This window comes from Anopheles coluzzii, chromosome 2 (assembly GCF_943734685.1).
Source record: "Anopheles coluzzii chromosome 2, AcolN3, whole genome shotgun sequence".
NCBI lineage: Eukaryota > Metazoa > Arthropoda > Insecta > Diptera > Culicidae > Anopheles > Anopheles coluzzii.
Genome location: NC_064670.1, coordinates 97,434,490 through 97,454,925, shown reverse-complemented (window position 1 = coordinate 97,454,925; position 20,436 = coordinate 97,434,490). Strand labels below are relative to the sequence as shown.

The window sequence follows — 20,436 nt, the reverse complement described above, 5'->3', positions numbered from 1 at the left end:
AGGATCCATAATTACAAACGTGAGAGAGCGAAAACGAGTGCGAGCGAATGGACCGGATCGCATAGCAACCAAACGCGCGTCGTTATGGATGTCGTTGGGGAACGATGCGCGACGCACCGGTTTTGTACGCGAACGAAAGGGAAGCATAATGCGCGACAAATGATCGGGCGTGGAGCATAAATCATATATTATTATGCACTTACTGTGCGGTTTGTTGGATATAAAAAATTAAAGGTTTGTCACACAATGACAAATACGAAAAAAGGAATGCATTTGGTATGCGTTTTTAAATTCGAAAGGATTTATTAGGGAGCAATTCAATCTCTGCTGGAATCTGTCCTAGCTGTACCATGACTTTTTTTGTTCGTGTGATGATTTTTCATAAAGACTTTGCTTTTGTGTGTTGTTTCTCTCTCCTTCTTACGTCTTATCATAACATTTTGGTTTTCTGTTCGACCGAACCATTCTGTGCATGTACGTAAATTACGCGTATGATGCTGAAACTATTGTTGATTGAACCTCGTTCTAACCTCTCCTTCACTACTTCATGGTTGTTTGCTTTTTAAAGAGTGTAAAAAAATATAAAGAAAATAAAAGCTGCCTCTGAAGCATGCACTATTTCTACGCATAAGTCCCCTCGTTCTTCATAGGTATGGTACAAATAATAGACAGTCTTAAACAAATTAATATCAGTTTAAATCGAAATTAAGTACATTCGTACAACTATCGGGAGTTTTTCTTAGCATAAAGGTACACACATACACACAAACGCATCTTTATCAAACAAAATAGTTCTTCTCTGCCCCGTTTGTCCCTGTCTTACTTGTCTCACTGTTCCCGAGTGTAACGTAATAGAAGGAAGAAAGTATAGATAAAACTGCAAACATCTAATTCAACATTTTCCCCCGCATTCTACCTTCTCAATCCCCCCCCCCCTCACAATTTGCATTGCTTTGCACCCTGCTTCACCTGTTCCAACAATCCAACATACAAGCATCCTCTTATCAATCCTCGCTAAACGGGTGTGTGTGTGTATCGTAATGCATCTAAATGCGTGCGTGGAGGATGACGGTGTAACGAATATTATAAACAAGCAATATCTGTACACAGCAGGAGAAAAGTAAAGTTTTGGTTTGATTAAGGCAAGTATATAATGGTTCTGTGAAGAGCAAACGAAAAAACGAAATGCATCTTAATACTAAAAAAACTAAACCGCGTCGAAAGCGTCACAAAACCAAAACGTTCGAAAGCATTATTAAACATTAAAATTATAAAACACAACCGAGAGGAAGGCACAGTTTTTGCGCCTCCAAATGTGTGATAGTTTGAGCCTATCATCATTCTTATCACGTTCCTGCACAAAAACCGTCCACCTTCAAAAACAAACAAACTGACCAATCAGTATCATTTTCCCTTTTTGCTGCCCTTTTGACTCCTTTTCTCTCACCATGTTTCCCAATCGAACGGTTTATCGATTGTTTGCGTTCATCGTTACTCTTCCCCAGGAAACAGGAATATAGAAGCCCCTCACATATAAATCTGTCTGGGATGCCAACGATTCACTTCTTGCCCGACGAATAATCCTTTCTTTTGTTTTTTTTTCATTTGGTTTTAAAATGTATAATTTTGTTTGTTTGTAAGGTACTGAAAGTATGATGTTTCACCGTGTGTGTGTTAATTTGGCTTGGGATTTCGTTAAACATACCATCTTTTCTGTCCTACACGACGGGGCATCAAGAGGGGGTAACGCGCTTCTAGGGAACAATCGCTTCTATCGCATGCTGTTTGTGTCACACAGCAAACTAAAAACTATGCTGTAATGGTATTTCTTCTTTTTGTTTCTCTCTTCTTGCTAGTGTAATTTCTAAGTAAGTATGAAATCTACTGCTGAGTAAGAGATGCGTGTTTGGTTGATTTTGTTGCATTAGAAACTGAATCCGGTTTTGATACGAAGAAGTAAGGTGCATCTGCTACGCTTCTGCTAAATGTCTGTGACGACTTCGTTTGTTCGATGTGTTTTGCTTGCTGCTTTGCTCAATGGAGTGTGTTTAGCCTTCTTTGATCCACTCCAATTGATCCTTCTCTCTTTCATCTTTTGATTTGATATTTGCTACTTGTTTATCAAAACTTAACCATGCTTGGTAAAGAAACTGCACTCTGGCGTGTGAATGTGAATGTGTCTGTGTGTTTCTGTTCTCTACACATGTGTTTCTAATTAGTGCAAAATGTATAAATGGAAACCCAAAATCCTGTTCAATTGCCAGCCCGAACTGTCTTCAGTAATTGCTCGATCCTGCTCTGTTCTGTTCATCCTTTTCGTTTCCTTCCGAGCTGCCTGTCCGGGTTTCCCTCTTTCAATCACACACACACAGACACAACGAATTCCCCTTTCTCTTTACGTTCGTTTGCACTGCTACTCTATCATTATTTCGCGCGCGTTCCATCTTTCCATCCTGCCATTTCGTCACATTCGTCTTCATTTTCCCTGTCGTTCTGTCGCTTTCTCTTCTTACATTCGCTCCAAAAACACGCCTTTAATTAAAACTTTGGTTTACCTTGTCCGGCCTGTCCGCAACTGAAACATGTTTGCTTCTTGTTGGGGAGGGGATGCACAACAACCCCTTTTCGACACACCTGGCTGTTGTTGCTGTTGCTCAGATTTAACTGTAACATCGAAAAGCGTCCGAAAAAGAACATCGTGTCACACCGAAGCCATTTAAATTCCTTTTCGTGTACATCCGAAAAATAAACCCTTTCCGCGCTTACATTACGGAATCGAACAGCCCGCCCGCCTGTTTGCTGCTGCTGCTGCTGCTGCTTGCCGTGTTGGCCGCTCCACTTGCTGGAGCGCCAGCAGCGAGTGCTTTGGCTGCGCTGGCTGGCTGACCGGCGGCGGAGGGTTGCGGAGTCGTGGACTGTGGCAACTGTTGCACCAGCGTACCCGGATACAGCAGCTTGGCCAGGGAGGAAGCGGTGGTAATGGTGGTTGTGCTAGCGGACAATGATGATGGTGCGGCCGTCGGTTTCGGTGCGATGCGTGCACTTACCGTGCTGCTGCTGCTGGCGGCCGTTTGCTGTTCGTTGAAAAATTGCGACAGCACCGGGGGCATACCGTCCTCCTTACTGGCCTGGAAACAAACACACACACACAAAACATTGTCAGTTTTCATTGAAATGTTCCCCCCTTCTTTAGTTCCAGTTGCCCTCTCTGTTTGGTCTTACCTGTTGCGTACCGTTCGCTTCACCGGGCCGGTGCAGCGACACCTCCTTCCGTGCCGCGTTCTGCTGTATCTGGTCCTGCAGCTCGCCGAGCTTCCCTCGCACCTCGTCCAGCTTGCTGTGGTACTGCTGGCACTCCTCCTGCACCTTCTCGATCGTACCGTGCAGCCCGGTCGTGACGTTCGCCAGCGCGCCGAGCTGCTCGTTGATGATCTTCCGGTCCGCCTCGAGCCCGCTAATGTTGTTGCGCACCTCGAGCCACACCGCCTCGACCGAGAGGACGTGCGAGGAGATGTTGACCGTGTTGTCGAACAGCTGCTCGATGCGCTTCGTCTGATTGCTCAGGTCCGACTCGAGCCAGAGATTTTTCTGCTTCAGCACCTGCAGCTCGCCGGTCACGTTCTGGGCGAGATTGTTCAGCTGCCCGGTCAGCTGATCCCGCAGTTCGGCTATCGTTTTCTGCATCCCCTTCGCCACACCGTCCCCACCGATAATGTCCGACACGGCGGTGCTGTTTTGGATGCGACCGAATAGTTTCTGCGGCAGAGGGAATTCGTTTTATTTTAGGTTAGTTCAAATTAAAAAAAAAACAAAAAAAGGGCAAAACACCTTCACCATACCTGCAGATCGTCGAGCGTTTTGTTTAGCTGCTTCTGTTCCGCCTGTATCGTGTCGAAGCGCGTCTCGAGCAGCCCGATACGGGAGTTCGCATCGCCAATGTTCGACCCCAGATCGGCCACGCTGGACTGCAGCCGGTTGAGCTGTGCCTCCTGGGAGTTTTCGTTCTTCTTGTCGATCGTTTCCCGCAGTTGTTTGAGCTGCGCGGAAAAGTGTGGAGGAATGGAAATGGAATTAAATAAACGTTCACTACACAACACTAGACAGCAGACACTTACCTCGGTAAAGAAGTTGGTGAGTACTTGCTCCATATCCCGCAGCTTCCCGTTCAGGGCGGTCTGGTTTTGTTCCAAGTTTTTCGACGTTTCGTGCCATTTCTGTAGCGCTTCGGGAACATTTTGACTAGTTGCTGAAACTGAAACGATGGTGCGAACAAAAAAGGAATGCAAAAATCAATACAAACGTAAAAAGTAAAGCAAGAGAGCTTCTCCCGAAGTACAGTAGTACAAAAGTAATTAAATGATACTTTGCTAGTCGTTTCGTTTGCTACCTCTCAAAGGACCGACGTTTTGTGGTCGTAAATTTACTCTTTTGCACCTATTATCCTCCAAACAAAACCACGCAGTGGAGGCATTCCTTTGGCCCCATTCGCAAGCATAATCCCGCCGCACACGAGCAGAAGCTTTTTCCCGTTTTATTTTCCGCCGCTAATTGCCCATTATTCTCCGTGCATCGCTAAACGCTTCGAGGGCTTTGTACGTGTGCACACCGGTGCCCGGTAATTGAAAGGATAATCATATCCCTAACTGCATTACTGTTCGGACGCAGGAGATAATGCCCTAACAGAGGTAGTACAGACACGATTCGTGGATTCTTGGTTCTCAAAAAAAAACCAAATAAACAAACTCACGTACGTGCAACGGATTCGTTAGGACACATAAGCACCAGCTTAGGAGCGCGAAGCGATTGCCTATTAGTTTGCACATTATCTTCACCGACGAGAAGATGGTTTGACCTTCTGGAACGGGCCCGCACTGTATCAAATTATGCTCCTAATTGGCACTCTAATGCCATTCCACCGCATTCCAGCCGACTGCTGCGTACATTCTAATGAGCTAGGAACTAGTAAATGGTAATAAAACCGACAGGCGCATTCATTCCACGGGGATGAGGCTTGGCTTAATCCCAATAAAATAGCTCCGGGACTGTTCCTTTCCCTACGCTCTCGAAGCACAACCTCCAAAGCAAAGGCTATAAATTACCAAATAGAAGCGGTACAGGACAGCCTAAATGAACCTTCTCGGGGATGCCAAGGATCCATCCAGCCAAGGAAAGTAGGCAAAGAGACCATGACGGATGCAATGACGTGCACAGCGCGCCAGAGTGATGGATGTTGGTTAATTTTTCCACCACCGCAGCTGTGTCTTGGACATTAATAAATTAACTTTCTCCAGACGGAGAACAATCAGAAGAAGCTTTCCAGCAAGGAATGGCAAAGAAAAACACCGAAACACTGACGCCAATGTTTTAAGAAATGTTTTTCGTTTTTTTTTACAGACACGTCGCCTCAGGAGGTGGAAGACGAATGTCGGGTCATCGGGCGACATCGATCTATTTTCGATGTATTCGAGCGTGTGTTTGAGAGAGAGAGAGAGAGAGAGAGAGAGAGAGAGAGAGAGAGAGAGAGAGAGAGAGAGAGAGAGAGAGCAAGGGAAGCCGATATGGCGACGGTAAGCTAGCATCATCGTTATTAGATTTAGGCTTTTTTGTTTTGCTCGAAAGAAGACATAATGGTGTTGACGTAGGGCGCCGTGAGGATAAGCAAAGCGGCGAACAAACAACACACTCGTCCCACAGACTCGCAGTACCTCAAGCTTCGGCAGGCTTCCAGCTGGGAGGCAATCACATTTCGAGTTCAAGTTCAAGCCTTCTTTAGATGAGAAATTAAAGCAGATATTATCCGCGACTGGTGGTTCACGGTGCCAACTTTCGGTACCTCCCTCAGACACATAGGTAGGACCTCCGATGTCCGGATCTATGTTGCTTCCCTTTCTTCAAATTGCCCAACGGAACGGGGTGAGTAGCAAATTGGATACGCTCCAAATTAGTGATGGGTAAAGTTGGCAAGAATCAGGCGTCGACTCCGATTCGACTCCGATAAATTCGGAATCGACTCCGGAAGGTAGGTGCTATATCCGGAGTCGTTCGGAATCGTCCGTAAAGACCCGGGGTCGTGCGGAGTCGTCCGAAAAGACCCGGAGTCGTCCGGAGTCGTCCGGAATCGCCCGGAATCGCCCGGAGTCGCCCGGAGTCGCCCGGAGTCGTCCGGAGTCGTTCGGAGTCGTCCAGAGTCGTCCGGAGTCGGAGTCGTCCGGAGTCGTTTGAAGTCGTTCGAAGTCGTCCGGAGTCGTTTGAAGTCGTTCGAAGTCGTCGGAGTCGGAGTCGTTCGGAGTCGTTCGGAGTCATCCGGAGTCATTCGGAGTCGTTCGGAGTCATCAGGAGTCGTCTGGAGTCGCCAGGAGTCGGAGTCGTCCGGAGTCGTTTGGAGTCGTTTGGAGTCGTTCGGAGTCGTCCGGAGTCGTCTGGAGTCGTCCGGAGTCGTTCGGAGTCGCCGGAGTCGGAGTCGTCCGGAGTCGTCTGGAGTCGAACGACTCCGAGCGACTCCAGACGACTCCAGACGACTCCGATTCTGGGCGACTCCGGAAAACTCCGCACGACTCCGGGCGACTCCGAACGACTCCGACTCCGGGCGGATCTAGTGATTCCATTTTCCCGGAGTCGGAATCGAACTAACAATAGTCGAAGTCGGAACGGAGTCGTGGGTGCGTTCCATACAGCCCATCACTAGTTCAAATCGTTCCAATAGGGTTTCGTTCGTTTTCGTCCCGTTTTTTTTACAATCTTGAATGCTGACTGCAAACAAGATAAATAGTATCCTTATCTACTATTGATCGCTTTTGAATGTTGGGCACAAAGAAGTCAATGGTTGTATAACATGGTATAACTGCAGCTTGAATGCCGAAGCACATTCAGCACATAACCGGAACAAAAATTAATAAAATCCTAACGATCGTTCGGCACAGCACTTTGAACCCTTTTTTGGAGAGCATCCTTCGCTGTGGTTTCAGTCAGCTGGAACACGTTTGCGGTTGTGAGCACCTTTTACCAAAGAGCTTGTTTTTCTTCCCTCTGTCTCTCTTTCTCTTGCCAAATTGCCACAGAACCTTTTACGCTTCACTGAATGCTATTGACCGCGCTTTATATATACTTCAAAAGAGGAACTCAACGAAACACAATCTCAGGCGACGTCACCGGGGGTTTGCGGTTCAATGGAGTGGCGCAATAATGATGCACCGAGCTTTGGTTTGTGCGCGTGTGTGTGTGTGTGTAAATAATAAGCACTGGAGTGTGTGTGTGCGCGCTCTCGTAGCAAGCGACAGCGCAATATCCACATGGAGACGCCTGGTACCTTGCTCGATGCGGATGCGATACTGCGATATCTGCTGCCGGATGTCAAAGTACAGCCAGTACATGAAGCCGAGCGAGATGAAGATGCAGGACACGAACAGCAGCGGACCGCAGGTACGCAGGCAGGAGAACCGTTTCGTCCGGCACCGGGACTGTGTGCGCACTTTCGGTTGCTATGGGGAAGTAGAAACAAAAAGACATTGGGAGAATGAATCCAAGCAAACGACGTCTACCAACGCGAGGACGTCTACCAACCCATGAGTAATCTTCCTGCTCATCCGTCGAGTTCGATAGCAGCTGATCGTGCGAGGCTACACCATTGCTGGCCGCGTGACGGCCACCGCCCTTCGCACCCTTCGCCAGCGAGTGGGCGACGAGCGCGTCCAGTTCGCGCCGCTTGCGCATCTTCTTGCCGCCGACGCGCAACGGTACCGCCACGTGGTGCCCGACCGATTCCATCTCGAGCGGGTGCGGCGCCTGGATAGGTCGGTCGTCGAATGTCACCCTGCAGTGGTGAGGAGGGGCTGCTTGTTGGTGGTGCTGCGCTAGTTGCTGCAGCTGCTGCTGCTGCTGCTGCCGACCGTACGACGGTGGCGGATGGTGCAGATGATGATGGTAGGCCGGTGGTGGCGGCAGTGGTGGATGCTGGCCGCGCCGCGAAGGCCCCCGGATGATGCCGGTCGGGCGTAGCTCGGTAAGCTCACCGTAGTTGCGACCGTCGGTGGCGGTGGTACTGTCGCCACCGTCGAGCTCACCGCCAACCCGGTGCAACCGTTCGCAGCTACCGGTGTCGGCGTCTTCCTCTTCTTCCTCTTCTTCTTCCTCTGCTTCTTCCTCGTCGTCGTCGTCGTCGGCGTGATGGTGGTGGTGGCGGTCGATGTAGTCGTCACCCTTGGCCAGACCGTAGCCGTAGTGGGACGACAACGCCTTCGGCCAGCCGGCGTGCACCCGTAGATCCGTGGCGGCGTCCGCTTGCACGCGACTGAACGACTCGTACAGCCAACCGGTGCGGACGGGGACCAACCGCTTCGGGGGCGCTATCGTCGACGCGGTGACACCAGGCCGGTCATCATTCTACTAGACGCTGGAGGACACTTTTACGTTCGCACACGAGCACTAGCACTTGGACAGCTCATTCGATATGAGTGATACCACGAAAGGGTGGAATGTTTGTCACACTGTCAACACACGGGGGCGAGCTGTTTAAATTTAAAACACAATCACGCAAAGAAAATGCTCGTTACCCAAACGAAGCGTGCTAAACCCGTCAACCTTGTGGCAGTATTTTTAGAGAGAAATGGATGTAAAAAACAAACTATTCTTTAATTGCAATCGTTAATCGACTCCAGAAGCGAGCGTTGGAAATTAGTTCTAAATTTAAATACTCATTACAGTTGCACGATTGAAGGCTTTGAAGGCTTCATCACATCTACGACACACAAGCAGTCGAAAACCGATGCCTTTTGATCTTGTACCAATGCCACCACCATATATCGTAAATCGATAATTTGGAAGGCAAATTGGAAAAGAGATCAAAGCCAAACAGTGAAGCGCGTAGTAAACGGCACGTTGTATACCGCGCAATCGATCTCAGAATTAGTGGTGGGAGCTTGGAATCGGACCTACCCGATTCCGTGTTCAGAATCAATTCCAGAACTGATTCCTATGCTGGAATCGATTCCGATTCCGGAGTCGATTCCGAAGCTGATTCCGGAATTGGTTCCGGAGCCGATTCCGGAGTTGAATCCGGAACCGATTTCGGAGTTGGTTCCGGAGCCGATTTCGGAGTTTAATCCGGAGCCGATTCCGGAGATTCCAGGGTCGGAATCGGCTCCGGAATCAGAATCGTTTCCGGAATCGAAATCCGGAATCCGGATTCCGGTAACGGAATTAGGCTTGACTGCAGAAATGGAATGGTTTGAATTGAAATAAGAAGTGTGGGAAGCGGAATACAGGGTTTTCCAATTGAGTTTAGACTAGCCGCATACTTTTTTTGAATAGTCGCATTAGATTCTTGACTAGCATCCTCTATTTTTAATTACGAGCAATGGATTATTGACTAGGAGCAATTGATTTCAGCAGGTCCTTGCATGACAGCCTAAGAGCGTCGCGTTTATAACACCCGGTGTGACAGATCGACTTGAATAATAATCTGTGGATATTATTTAATTTCATCCGCTCATTAGTTTAACGTATTTGTTTTACTACTATATATCGTCCACAAAATAAGATATATTTTATCTGATAGGCTTTTGGTGCTATTGTTTTGATTTTATTAACGCACAATACAACACAAAAGCACTTAACGGCTGAATTGAAATATGCAGTAGTGAACCCACAGGCATAACCTAACCAAAAACTAGATTAAGCAAGTTTTTCAGAGTGACCATATGTAGTTCTATCGATTTTCGATCGAATATCGGTTTACAATTGAGCACACTAAAACTCAGTTTTTCTAACCAAAAATCAAATATTTTTCTAAGTATTGACCGTTCAACCATAAAATTGGAATTTAATAAAATTTATGAGTGAATATAAAGTTGTTTAAACTGAAAATTACCGAATTTGATTTAGATTTCCTACCGATAACCTCTAAAAACAATCTGGTCACTCCGCGCCAGCAACCGGTCTGTTGAAATCAATTGCTCCTAGTCAATAATCCATTGCTCGTAATCAAAAATAGAGGATGCTAGTCAAGAATCTAATGCGACTATTCAAAAAAAGTATGCGGCTAGTCTAAACTCAATTGGAAAACCCTGTAAGTCCGGGAATCTCGATGTGAATAGATCATTGACAAATAAATTTTGATTATTTGCTGCTATCAACACATAGCATCATTGGACCCAAACGCCTATTCCTAAGAAGATGCCGAAACCGACTCCGTTTCGAAGCCAATTCTGATGTCGGAGTCGATTCCGATGTCGCAACCGATTTTGATTCCGGAGCCAATTCCGGAACCGATTCCGATTCCGGAGCCAATTCCGGAACCGATTCCGATTCCGGAGCTGATTCTGATTCCGGAGCCAATTCCGGAGCCGATTCCGGAACCAATTCCGGAACCAATTCCGGAACCAATTCCGGAACCAATTCCGAAACCAATTCCGGACCAACTATCCGGAATCGATTCCAGAAAACTTCGGAGCTAGCCGGAATCGATTCCGACGAAATCTTCATTTTTCCCATCACTACTCAGAATCACAGTCAAATCAACACAGTTCTTGCCAGAATGTCGTAAATCCATACAAGGAGAAGCAAAAACCCAAACGGCAAATACTAATCCAATTGTGTGCAATTGCTTTCACACAGCAAAAAAAAAAACAACCAAAGATTGAGGAATTTTCCGGAAGCTTTCACCGGTGTACCGGTAGACGACACGGTGGAAGTAAATGCCAAAAGTGCTGGAAGCTTCCGCTGACATCTTATGCCCACGGTTTGGGGAATTGGGGAGCTGGATTGACAAAACCACTCAACCGTTACATTCCGTTTGTTGTGTGTGTGTGTGTGTTAAGAATCTTGTTTTGGGTGGATTGATACTCCAGCAGAAAGTTCTTCCAGAAGCTTCCACCGCGAGCGAACAGCAACATCACCTCCAGGAACAAGGAACGTAGTACTTTATGGGCTTGCGTTTCCACCAGGAGCGCGTTGGGACCAGGAGGACTTCGACCTTGAAGTCGTTCACACTTATCTAAATAATCACATTTCCTTATGCTAATGTGTCGGAGGCGGAGGTCCTGAAGTTGGAGCTTTCAAACTAAAAGTCTGCTTCTTGGCAACCCTTGAACGTAGATAAGAGCTTCGCAGCCCGGTTGGTGGTGATAATAGTTGAGGAACACGAAACCTGTCTACTAAATCTCATGACGATTCCATTACCGGATGACACACAGCAGCAAAAAAAAACACCCCCCGGATTGAGAAATGGCCACCCCTTTTTGACTGCTTCGGGCCCATTTGCTTCGAATGGGTACGGATCTAATCTTCCTACGTGCTTCCTCCTTTTGCTTGCCGCCTCAACAGCTCAAGTTTCCCAGAAGGTCACCCACCTGGAGAGTGGGTGCAAAAACAAAAATAGGATTAGTTTCTCCTTTTTAAAGCGCAGCCAAAACCTTTCTGGACCGTGTGTTTGACCACCGACGGACCGTAGGGGAACCAATCAACTACGCTCGCCCCCGCGTGTTGGCGGTGTTTTATGCCAACGCCGTTCGTTACCCTGTGTTGCACGATGGGGGCAACACAACCCTGTTGCACGTCGTCCACGGGTCCTGCACAGGTCCTTCCGCCCTATGCCAATGGCCGTGTGTTTGTGGGTGAGTTTGATACAGGAAGGAAATGAAATTAGAATTATGCAAATCTCCGCCAGCACGTGCACGGCCCAGGCGTGGATGGAATGGATGGAACACGTGTGGTGGTGCTGCTGCTGCTGGTGGTGGTGACTTGAAATTGGCATCTAAATTTCAGCATGAGAAATATTGCGCCAAAGGCAACAACAGGCAATGATTTATGGTAAAGCATCAGGAGGCACGAAACTAGCACCTTCGTTCGGTCCACGCGGTTTCACCTTATGCTAGGAACATTTTCACTTTTAAGTGTGCTAACCTTTTCCATCCCACTTGTGCTACGGTGTGTCCACACAAGTCGTTAAAAAAGGTACGCAGCAAGCTGGACAAAAGGTCAAGGACAAGAGGCTCTTTTTCCCCCCAAAAAGTCAAGCCAAAAAACACACCACAAATATATACTACGCAGCAAATGTTCTGGTAGTGGAGGGGGTCGTTACAGTTGCCCCGTCACTGATTAGACACGAGCATGGCAGGGCGTACACACTACCTTTGTCGTGTGAATCACGGTACTTGCCGAATCATCTGCTTCAGTTCCTTTTCCCCCTTTTCGTGTCTTCGTTGTGTTGCAATAAAAACCTTTAACGAGTAAGTGGTTTGTGAGCTGAGGAAGGTACCCTCTGGCTTACAGTGTTTTCCACTCTAGGTTCTACCACGAGACGATTTTCCAGGAAAGTAAACCTCCCCCCTAAACCGCTACAGTAAGATGTTTATTGGCGCTAAAAGTTTACTACATTAACATTGGAAAACTTTGTCCACGCAAAACGAAATCCTGAGCACTGGGTTGTAGTAGTAGTAGTAGAGGTACATGTCCCGCCAAGTCACATAACACCTGAAACAGGGCCGTACAGGCCGTAGTTAGCCTTCACAGTCAGGATGATAATAGTGGCTTGCGATGGGGGGAAGGCTCGAGTGTAGTGATGGGAAAAATGAAGATTTCCTCGGAATTGGTTCCGGCTAGCTTCAAAGTTTTCTGGAATCGATTCCGGATAGTAGGTCCGGAATCAATTTCCGCAACCTATTTCGGGGCCGGTTCCGGAACCAATTTCGGAATCGGCTCCGGAATCAACTCCGGAATCGGCTCCGGAATTGGTTCCGAAATCGGCTCTGAAATTGGTTCCGGAATCGGCTCCGGAATTGGTTCCGGAATCGGCTCCGGAATTGGTTCCGGAAACGGCTCCGGAATTGGTTCCGGAAACGGCTCCGGAATTGGTTCCGGAATCGGCTCCGGAATTGGTTCCGGAATCAGCTCCGGAATTGGTTCCGGAATCGACTCCGGAATCGGAATCGGCTCCGGAATCATAATTTTCTCCGGAATCGGAATCGGTTCCGGAATTGACTACGGAATCAAAATCGGCTCCAACATCGGAATTGACTCCGAAATCAGAATTGGCTTCGAAACGGAGTCGGTTTCTGCATCTTCATAGGAATAGGCGTTTGGGTCCAATAGCGGCAAATAATCAAAATTTATTTGTAAATGATCTATTAACATGGAGATTTCTGGACTTATTTCGCTTCCCGCATTTCTGGAGTCAAGCCTGATTCCGTTAACGGAGCAAATTACGATTCCCAGGTCGATTCCGGAATCGGCTCCGGATTCATCTCCGCAATCGGCTCCGGATTCAACTCCGGAATCGGCTCCTGATTCAACTCCGGAATCGGCTCCGGAACCAACTCCAGAATCGGCTCCGGAATCGTCTCCAACATCGGAATCGACTCCAACATCGGAATCGGCACCGGAATTGATTCCGAACACGGAATCGAAATCGGGTAGGTTTGATTCCGAGCTCCCACCACTACTCGAGTGGTGTAAGCCAACATAATCTTACCAGCAAGCGCCAAACAAATTGGATGCGCCAGCCAGGCCATACAAAAAGCAAGGAGACAATTTGACCAGCTCCAACCGTACCTTACGATTTTAAATGTCAGTATGACGTCGTAGGACGTGAATTATTAGTAAAGGTTATTGTGCTTTTTTGTTGTTTGAGTCGCACAATCTACTAAAAAGGCATCTCAGGGCCCGTTCATTACCTGATTGTGTATGTTGGTAAGTGAAACCAAAAAAGAATCTGAACCGAGCACAATTAATGGCTATACTGTTACCTATGTAGTCCAGATTCGGTGTGATATGAAATGATTGTAATTTATTCCATTGCTTCGTCACAGCACCACTGTGGTAACAAAAAGCGACAAAAGGGACACCACACTACTGATGTGTTTCACTCCACTGTTTATGTGTGTGTGTGTGCGTTACACCTGAAGCGAATCAAATTACCCGGCCAACCTGACCGGGTAGGAAGGCCAAAAAGGACCGGAAAAGCAATGACTATCACGCCATCTTGTACTGGTCGCTTTTTCTGGTGCGTATTATAGCTTCAGTCACTTGCAATACACCACCTGTCGGTAAGACCTGGTTTTGGGGCCTGTTTTGGTGTGTTTGGAGAATGGGGTACGTACGCTGCTGCATAATTCAACATAATCTCCTAATCAATTTGCAAACAATATTTGTTTCCTGCGCATTTTTTCCTCTGCCCCAAGGTGTAGAGGAGATCCCCTCCGGAAAGCATGTTTTGCGCGAGGTGAAAATGGCATTTTGTTGCTCAATATTTCGTTCTCTTTACGCCCGGAGTACGCCTTCAGGCAGCGGAATGTGTACACAATTCCACCATTTACGGGTGTCGTTAATAAAACAACAAAACAAAACCAAACCAACGGAACAAAAGCATTGCGTCCTATCGCTGGGCGCTTCTGTGTGTCCCACACATCCGCTCTTTGGGTGTGAGAGTTTTGGTGCGTATCGGTGTCTCCAAGCGAACCACGAGGATGACACATTGCTGGCGCATTCCAAAGCATCTTTTCAATGTGCTGCTGCGGAACAAAAAGAAGCACACACACAACAGAAGTGGAGTGGGCACATTTTCATCATCATTCCGGTTTGTCATTCTGAACCAGCAATGAGAGAGGAGGAGTTGTGTAGTACACTTATGCAAAGATGTCGTCGAATCGCTTTGCACAGATCTTGCAGAATCAGCACAACATATTGAGCCCAAATTCGACGGTCGCATTTTTTCCGCAAGATCCTTCTTCTCTTCTCCATTCGCATGTTGTGGCTGTGACATAATTCTTCTCCCTTCCGGCACCGGTACCATCCACCATTAAAGAGCTTTATGTTACACATTTTTTAGCTTTGCTTCAGAACTGAAATAAACAAACAAAAAAATGCTTAGAACATTGCTTTACCAGTACAGAAAGAAATACAAAAAAAAAAAAACACGCAAAATTCTCCATTTTCCAAACGGGAGTGTTTGCTGCATGCCTGCATGTATTGCAATTGCCGCACAATGCGTTATCCACGGGCATGATCCAGGGGGGGGGGGGGGGACGTCAGCAGCAGTATTGCAAGCAATATCCTTGAAGCGATGAGTACTAAGCGGCCCCCGGCTGCCACAGCCAACTCGGATGCTTCGATGCACACAAAACGTGTCCACCAATGTTGGAGGGTAGAAGGCGGCTTCATAACAAAATGTACAAACTCATCACTGAAATTACTACTGCCACCGCTGCTGGTATGGTTTATCCCCCACGCTTTCGCTCTTCGCTCTCCCGTAGCGCAATACACACTCTCGCGCGCGCAACATATCGCCGTTCCGCCTAAAGCAGCAGCTGCGTTGCTGCGGGAAAGGATGTAAGAGAATTTATGTGTACGGGCGAGCTGCGTCGTGTACGCAGGACAAAAGCAAAGGATCGCAGCAGCAGTAGCAGCAACATGCTGTGCGAGTAGGTAGCGCCGTATATGTGTGTGTGTGCATGTATAGTAAAAAAGCTTTCCCCCACGCGTTAGGTAAAATGTTATCAAACAGGGAAATATGGAAGAAAATGTTCTCTCCTCCGTCCTCGGCGCGCTCAATGCTAATGACCGTATCCTTCCTGTCCGGGGGTAAAAAAGCACAATGAATTTCCTCTTTATTCTACAACCCACATACATACACACACACAGTCTATGTCTGGGGGACATTTTGCACGCAGGAAGTTAAATAATAGTGAGGACAGGATGTCGATGAAAGTATAATGATACGTTCCGGTGAGAGTGGTGCCGTCGTCTTCTGCTGGGGGCATTTGACGCCGCTCTCGGGTTCAAGGCTGATTATCTGCTGGCCAGCGTTGACCCTAAAGACCCTTTTCGGGGTTTGCATTCGGGTATGGGTTACGCTTGGGCACACATCTTCTTGCGTGATTATGTGACAGACGGATGGAGTTTTTTTTCTCCCCCTTTTCGTTTCATTGAAAGCTTAATATCACCGGAAGGGCACATTAAACGGTCTTGCAAAAGCACACATTAAACATGCCTCATCATGCACACTCTTTGACCGGGGCATAAAAGCTTTACAACACATTCATTTGCACCTGCACTAATGTAATAACGAGCACTTGTTAACGAACCGAGTATGTGATAAAGGCTGCAGACGGAAATTAAGGATAATTTTTGCAAACCAGGCCCACTCTGCCCATTGGAACTATAATGCCAGTACAGCACACACACACACGCACCTAGCACCAACGCGCCCAAGGACGGTGAAAAGGGAGCAAAAAGCGCGTACGCGAAAGGCCGCACAAGCGTACAAACGAACAGAACGCGTCCGAATCTGAGCACACACTGAAAAAACCCGGAGCATTCACGGTTCCGCACGGTACCACGGAGTGTGCTCGGCCACTTTTCCCTACCGCTTTTCCCCGCAACACTTCCAACTGCGAACTCATGCTGCGCAGAGAAGGCCGAGAGAATCTCGCTCTCCCGGTGAGCGGGAAAACTCACCCAAGTGAGAGAGGATTTTCCAACCATCGCCAACTGCTACTCTCTCTCTCTCGTGCGCGACCTTCTCGTTTACTTTGCGACAATTTGTGCTCATCTGCTCCTCGCTACCGCATTAGCCAGCGGCGGCAATTGACAGGAAATGGAAAATATCCGCGGGAAAAGGCGAACCATTTCTTCAGACGATGGTTAGGTGATGTGCGACGGTAGGAAATTGGCTCCGTGGGTTAGTGGTGGGTGGTGTGCATGTTTGCCGGATGAAGAAGATTCTGCTTACCATGGCGACACAACGCACTTAGCAACGTGATCAGAGAGGCGAAAGGAATGGAATGCTGCCTACCGCCGCTCGCTTCGCCATCTCGGGCGCGTCTGTGTCGGCGTCTTGTTGGCGTACCAATGTTTACTTTGTTTTCGATTTTCGTTTGTCACAACACGGAACTTTGAACTGTTTCGAGGGGGGCCGAGAACATTGCTGTTGACTTTGCCAGTTAAGTGTTGGTCGTTTCATGTATTTACAATCGGAATTCCTCTTACGAATCTAATTTTAATATTTAAATCGTTTACATGCTTATGTTTTACTATGTGAACCTTCCGCTCCTTTTATATATGCTTGCGAATGGGGAAGAGGACACTTTTCCTCGAACAACCTAAATCCTAAACATCTTGCCGCCTTCCTTCCCTAATCGTATGCAAAATCGCTTTCCACTTACCTTTCTGGAGCGCTAGCTCAAGGCGATGATTTTCCCCGTGTATGACGGAGGTGACGTAGGAAATGATAAACAGCCACAGCACGGTCATTGCCACCGCTAGCCAGATGCTGAAATTTTTACAATCTATCTGCCCGCTGCGGCCGCTCAGACTTCGCTCTTCATCGCCCCGGTACGACGACGTCCGTTGGCGTGTTTTTCTGCAAAAAAAAATAACAAGAAAGAATCTCAGAACCCACACCACACGTTATCGCGAATGACGCTTGAGACAGGCGGTGTGATAAATGCCCCTCCACACCTACCTGCGGACCTTCCGCTTGCGCTGTGATACCACCTCCGCCAGCTCGAGATCGGACAGGCTCTTCGAGTCGTCGGACAGCTGCAGCAGCTTGAACGATTCGTTCTTCTGGTCTCCCTTCATCTTGATCGTATTGCTATTCATGGCCGGAATACATTGGATTTATTGACTGCTTCTTTCACCTGCCCCTCGCAGGATACGAGCCGAGACAGGGTTGGCGCAGTGTTGCCTGTCGTGTCCCTGGCCGGGTCGTGCTTATTTCTAACGCTACACACTATTGCTTATCGGAGCAAATCACAGCACTGGGCACCACACACTGCTGCAGCGGGTGGGCATGTTGGAAGGCAAGAATGAATTGAACCCGATTGAATAAAGATAACACTGATAACACTGACCACAGGAAACGCACTAGTCACAAACGACCTTCCGATGGACGGACGGGGATGACGATGATGCCGCCGAGCAAGCAAGTGGCAGCTGCCGTCATAAGAACACTTTCATCGCCACCGGAAGGCACACCCGCTCCGTTCCACGCTTGGGTCGCACTTTGCACCCGGTCAAGCGTCGACGGAATGTTCGCCAGCGGTTTGTTTTGGAAGGTTGCAAAGGAAGCGGTTCCCCTCTTTATTTATGTAACCTGCATGACCCGACCTCGGCGGCGATGGCGAAAGTAGTGTGCCAAACGTGCGTGTGTGCGGGCGCTGAGCGATAGATATGTTTTAATTCTAGAAGCTCCACGATACACGCGGAATCACACGCGTTTTGCTGGCAACTTGATGCCTCGAAGGGACAGCGAATTAATTAAAACGCGCGAATGGGGGAACAAAAACCGACGACGAAGCGGAGAACGAAACCAATCAAAACAAAAGCTGTCCCCCATCCGATGACAGCGGCAGTGAGCTGAACTCGAGCGGGGGCTGTAAACGCGCTGACAGAAAACTGAACACCGGTTTTTACGAGCTCGCCAACAGAGTGACCAGAAATACCGATTTACAGTGGAGCGCCGTTTATACGGGTACCTTTTATCCGGTTGTCCGTTTATTCGTGCTGTTGAAAAATGACAGTTCGATACAAACATGACATTGCGTGCTGAAGAGGATATTTTTAATCAAAAACGCTATAATTCATGACACATTTCCAATATTATCATCGGAAAAACATGAAGTTTATAAAAACTGGCTAGGTTTTACCAAAACATAAGAAAAATTTCAAGGAATTTGTGATAAAATAAATACTTTGACTCATTATCCATGTTTTTCGGCTATCCGTGCGAGGTCGAGTCTCGAAGAGCCCGGATAATCAGCGCTCCACTGTATTTGTATTCCTACCGATTTTTGATATGCCTACCGATTCACACATGACCACCCTAAAACCACCGACAAACCGATGTGACACTTCGAACAAAATTAGCAAAGTCTATATAATACAGAGGTCGAGTCATTCGGAACATTTGATCAAAAAGCGTGGGAAAGTTTTGACAGCTGGATGAAAAATCTTCAATAGTTTCATCATAGCATGCATTGAGGTTTTAGTTGTTGTGCATGCAGTAGTCTGAATGCATTTTCGATAAATTTTTAGACGTTTGTTCATAATCTTGTTGTTGAAAAAGTTGACAAATATCAAAAAGATAGAGTCATAGTGCAATTATCAATTACAACAAGATCAGTGCACGAAATTACGACGAAATCATGTGCAGTTCAAGAGGACCAAAGTTAAGAGGCTGGATTTCTGATTATGGTCGTTTTTAAGTGTTGAGTTACTGAAAAAACTACTCCATGCCACGTTCATGAGAAAGAAATGTACAGTTTCACTAAGTTTTGTGCACAACAAGCACAATTAGCCCTGAAAAGTGTTTGGTTGTTTGGAATCGTTTGTGAACGCTTTTTCATCTAACTGTCAAAAACAAGCTTTCAAAATGGTGGACCAAAATCGAGTTATGCATCGACCTCTGTAATGACTCGCTTACTACACTGACACAGAAGAGAAACTGCTAAAATTCTTATTTGCTTTTCTCCCCAACTTTCAATGAAAAATATTTTATCCACTGCTCACATCATTTGTAATGATTTGGAAACCCATCAAATGACTTTTCTGAGTTTTTTGTCCAATTATTTTCATAAAATCTTGCCTAACACTTCCTCTGCCATTTGTACTTGGAAAAGTTGTTTCCATCTAAGCAGCCGCGAACAGACCCAAGCGCCACAGATTAAGCTTAAACGACTGGAAAATCGAACACCATTTTCTTGTGCGACCGAACTTCATGCACGTTTTGCACCGCATGGGCCTTGGGATGTACAATTCCACTTTCGGTGGGTACAATCCGAAGTCTAACATGCGAGGGACTTTTCCTGCCTTAATTGTTATTTTGCCATTCTAGTATTAACTAGTTTGTCATTTACTTTTCTTTTCATGATGCTGACCTCTTCTATTCTTTGTTCTTTGAGTCCTGCCATGATTTTTTCTTCGATCAGAAACTCAATGTCTGGGCATCTTATTAGACCTTTACATGTGTTTAGTGTGGAGTGTTATTTTGTTTTTACTACTATTTGCCCGGTCCGTAGTACAGTCGTCAACTCGTACGACTTAACAACATGCCCGTCATGGGTTCAATCCCCAAATAGATCGCGCCGCCATACGTAGAACTGACTATATCCTGCTATGGGGGGAATCAATTAGTCACTGAAAGCCAAAGCCCACAAGTGGGCACAGGCATGCTTTGACCGACATCGGTTGTTGAGCCAAAGAAAAAAAAAAGGTCCGGAATTGATTTCATCGTCATTATTTTTTTTCCATCTGTTCCTGGTTACGTACACGCATTAACAGTTTACCATCTTTCAGGCGATTTACCTGAGTCGGTTTTCCGTTAATCGCATTGTCCAGTATTTTTGCTATTGAGCGTTTCTACATACACCGAGAATGCAGCTGAGAAAATAACTGACAGCATGCTTTGACAGCGTCTGACAGCATTTTCGGTGAGAGAATTCT

The 20,436-nt window shown here is 47.1% G+C and overlaps 1 protein-coding gene across 2 annotated transcripts; it reads right to left on the bottom strand.

Annotated features, from left to right (window-relative positions):
• Positions 1-279: 279 nt before the first annotated feature.
• Positions 280-18,343, bottom strand: LOC120947455 (uncharacterized). 2 transcript variants are annotated; one of them, XM_040362787.2, is made up of 6 exons: positions 17,456-18,343; positions 17,157-17,353; positions 4,116-4,252; positions 3,840-4,037; positions 3,223-3,756; positions 280-3,128 (listed from the first exon to the last, which is right to left on the bottom strand). In XM_040362787.2, exons 1-6 carry the CDS (start codon positions 17,593-17,595, stop codon positions 2,763-2,765), a joined length of 1,572 nt encoding a protein of 523 aa, XP_040218721.2. In that variant the 5' UTR covers positions 17,596-18,343; the 3' UTR covers positions 280-2,762. The 2 variants fall into 2 exon arrangements, with proteins under 2 accessions (XP_040218721.2, XP_049461334.1); XM_049605377.1 differs by lacking the exons at positions 17,157-17,353; positions 17,456-18,343 and adding exons at positions 7,307-7,478; positions 7,561-8,444.
• Between the last annotated feature and the right edge of the window lie 2,093 nt (positions 18,344-20,436).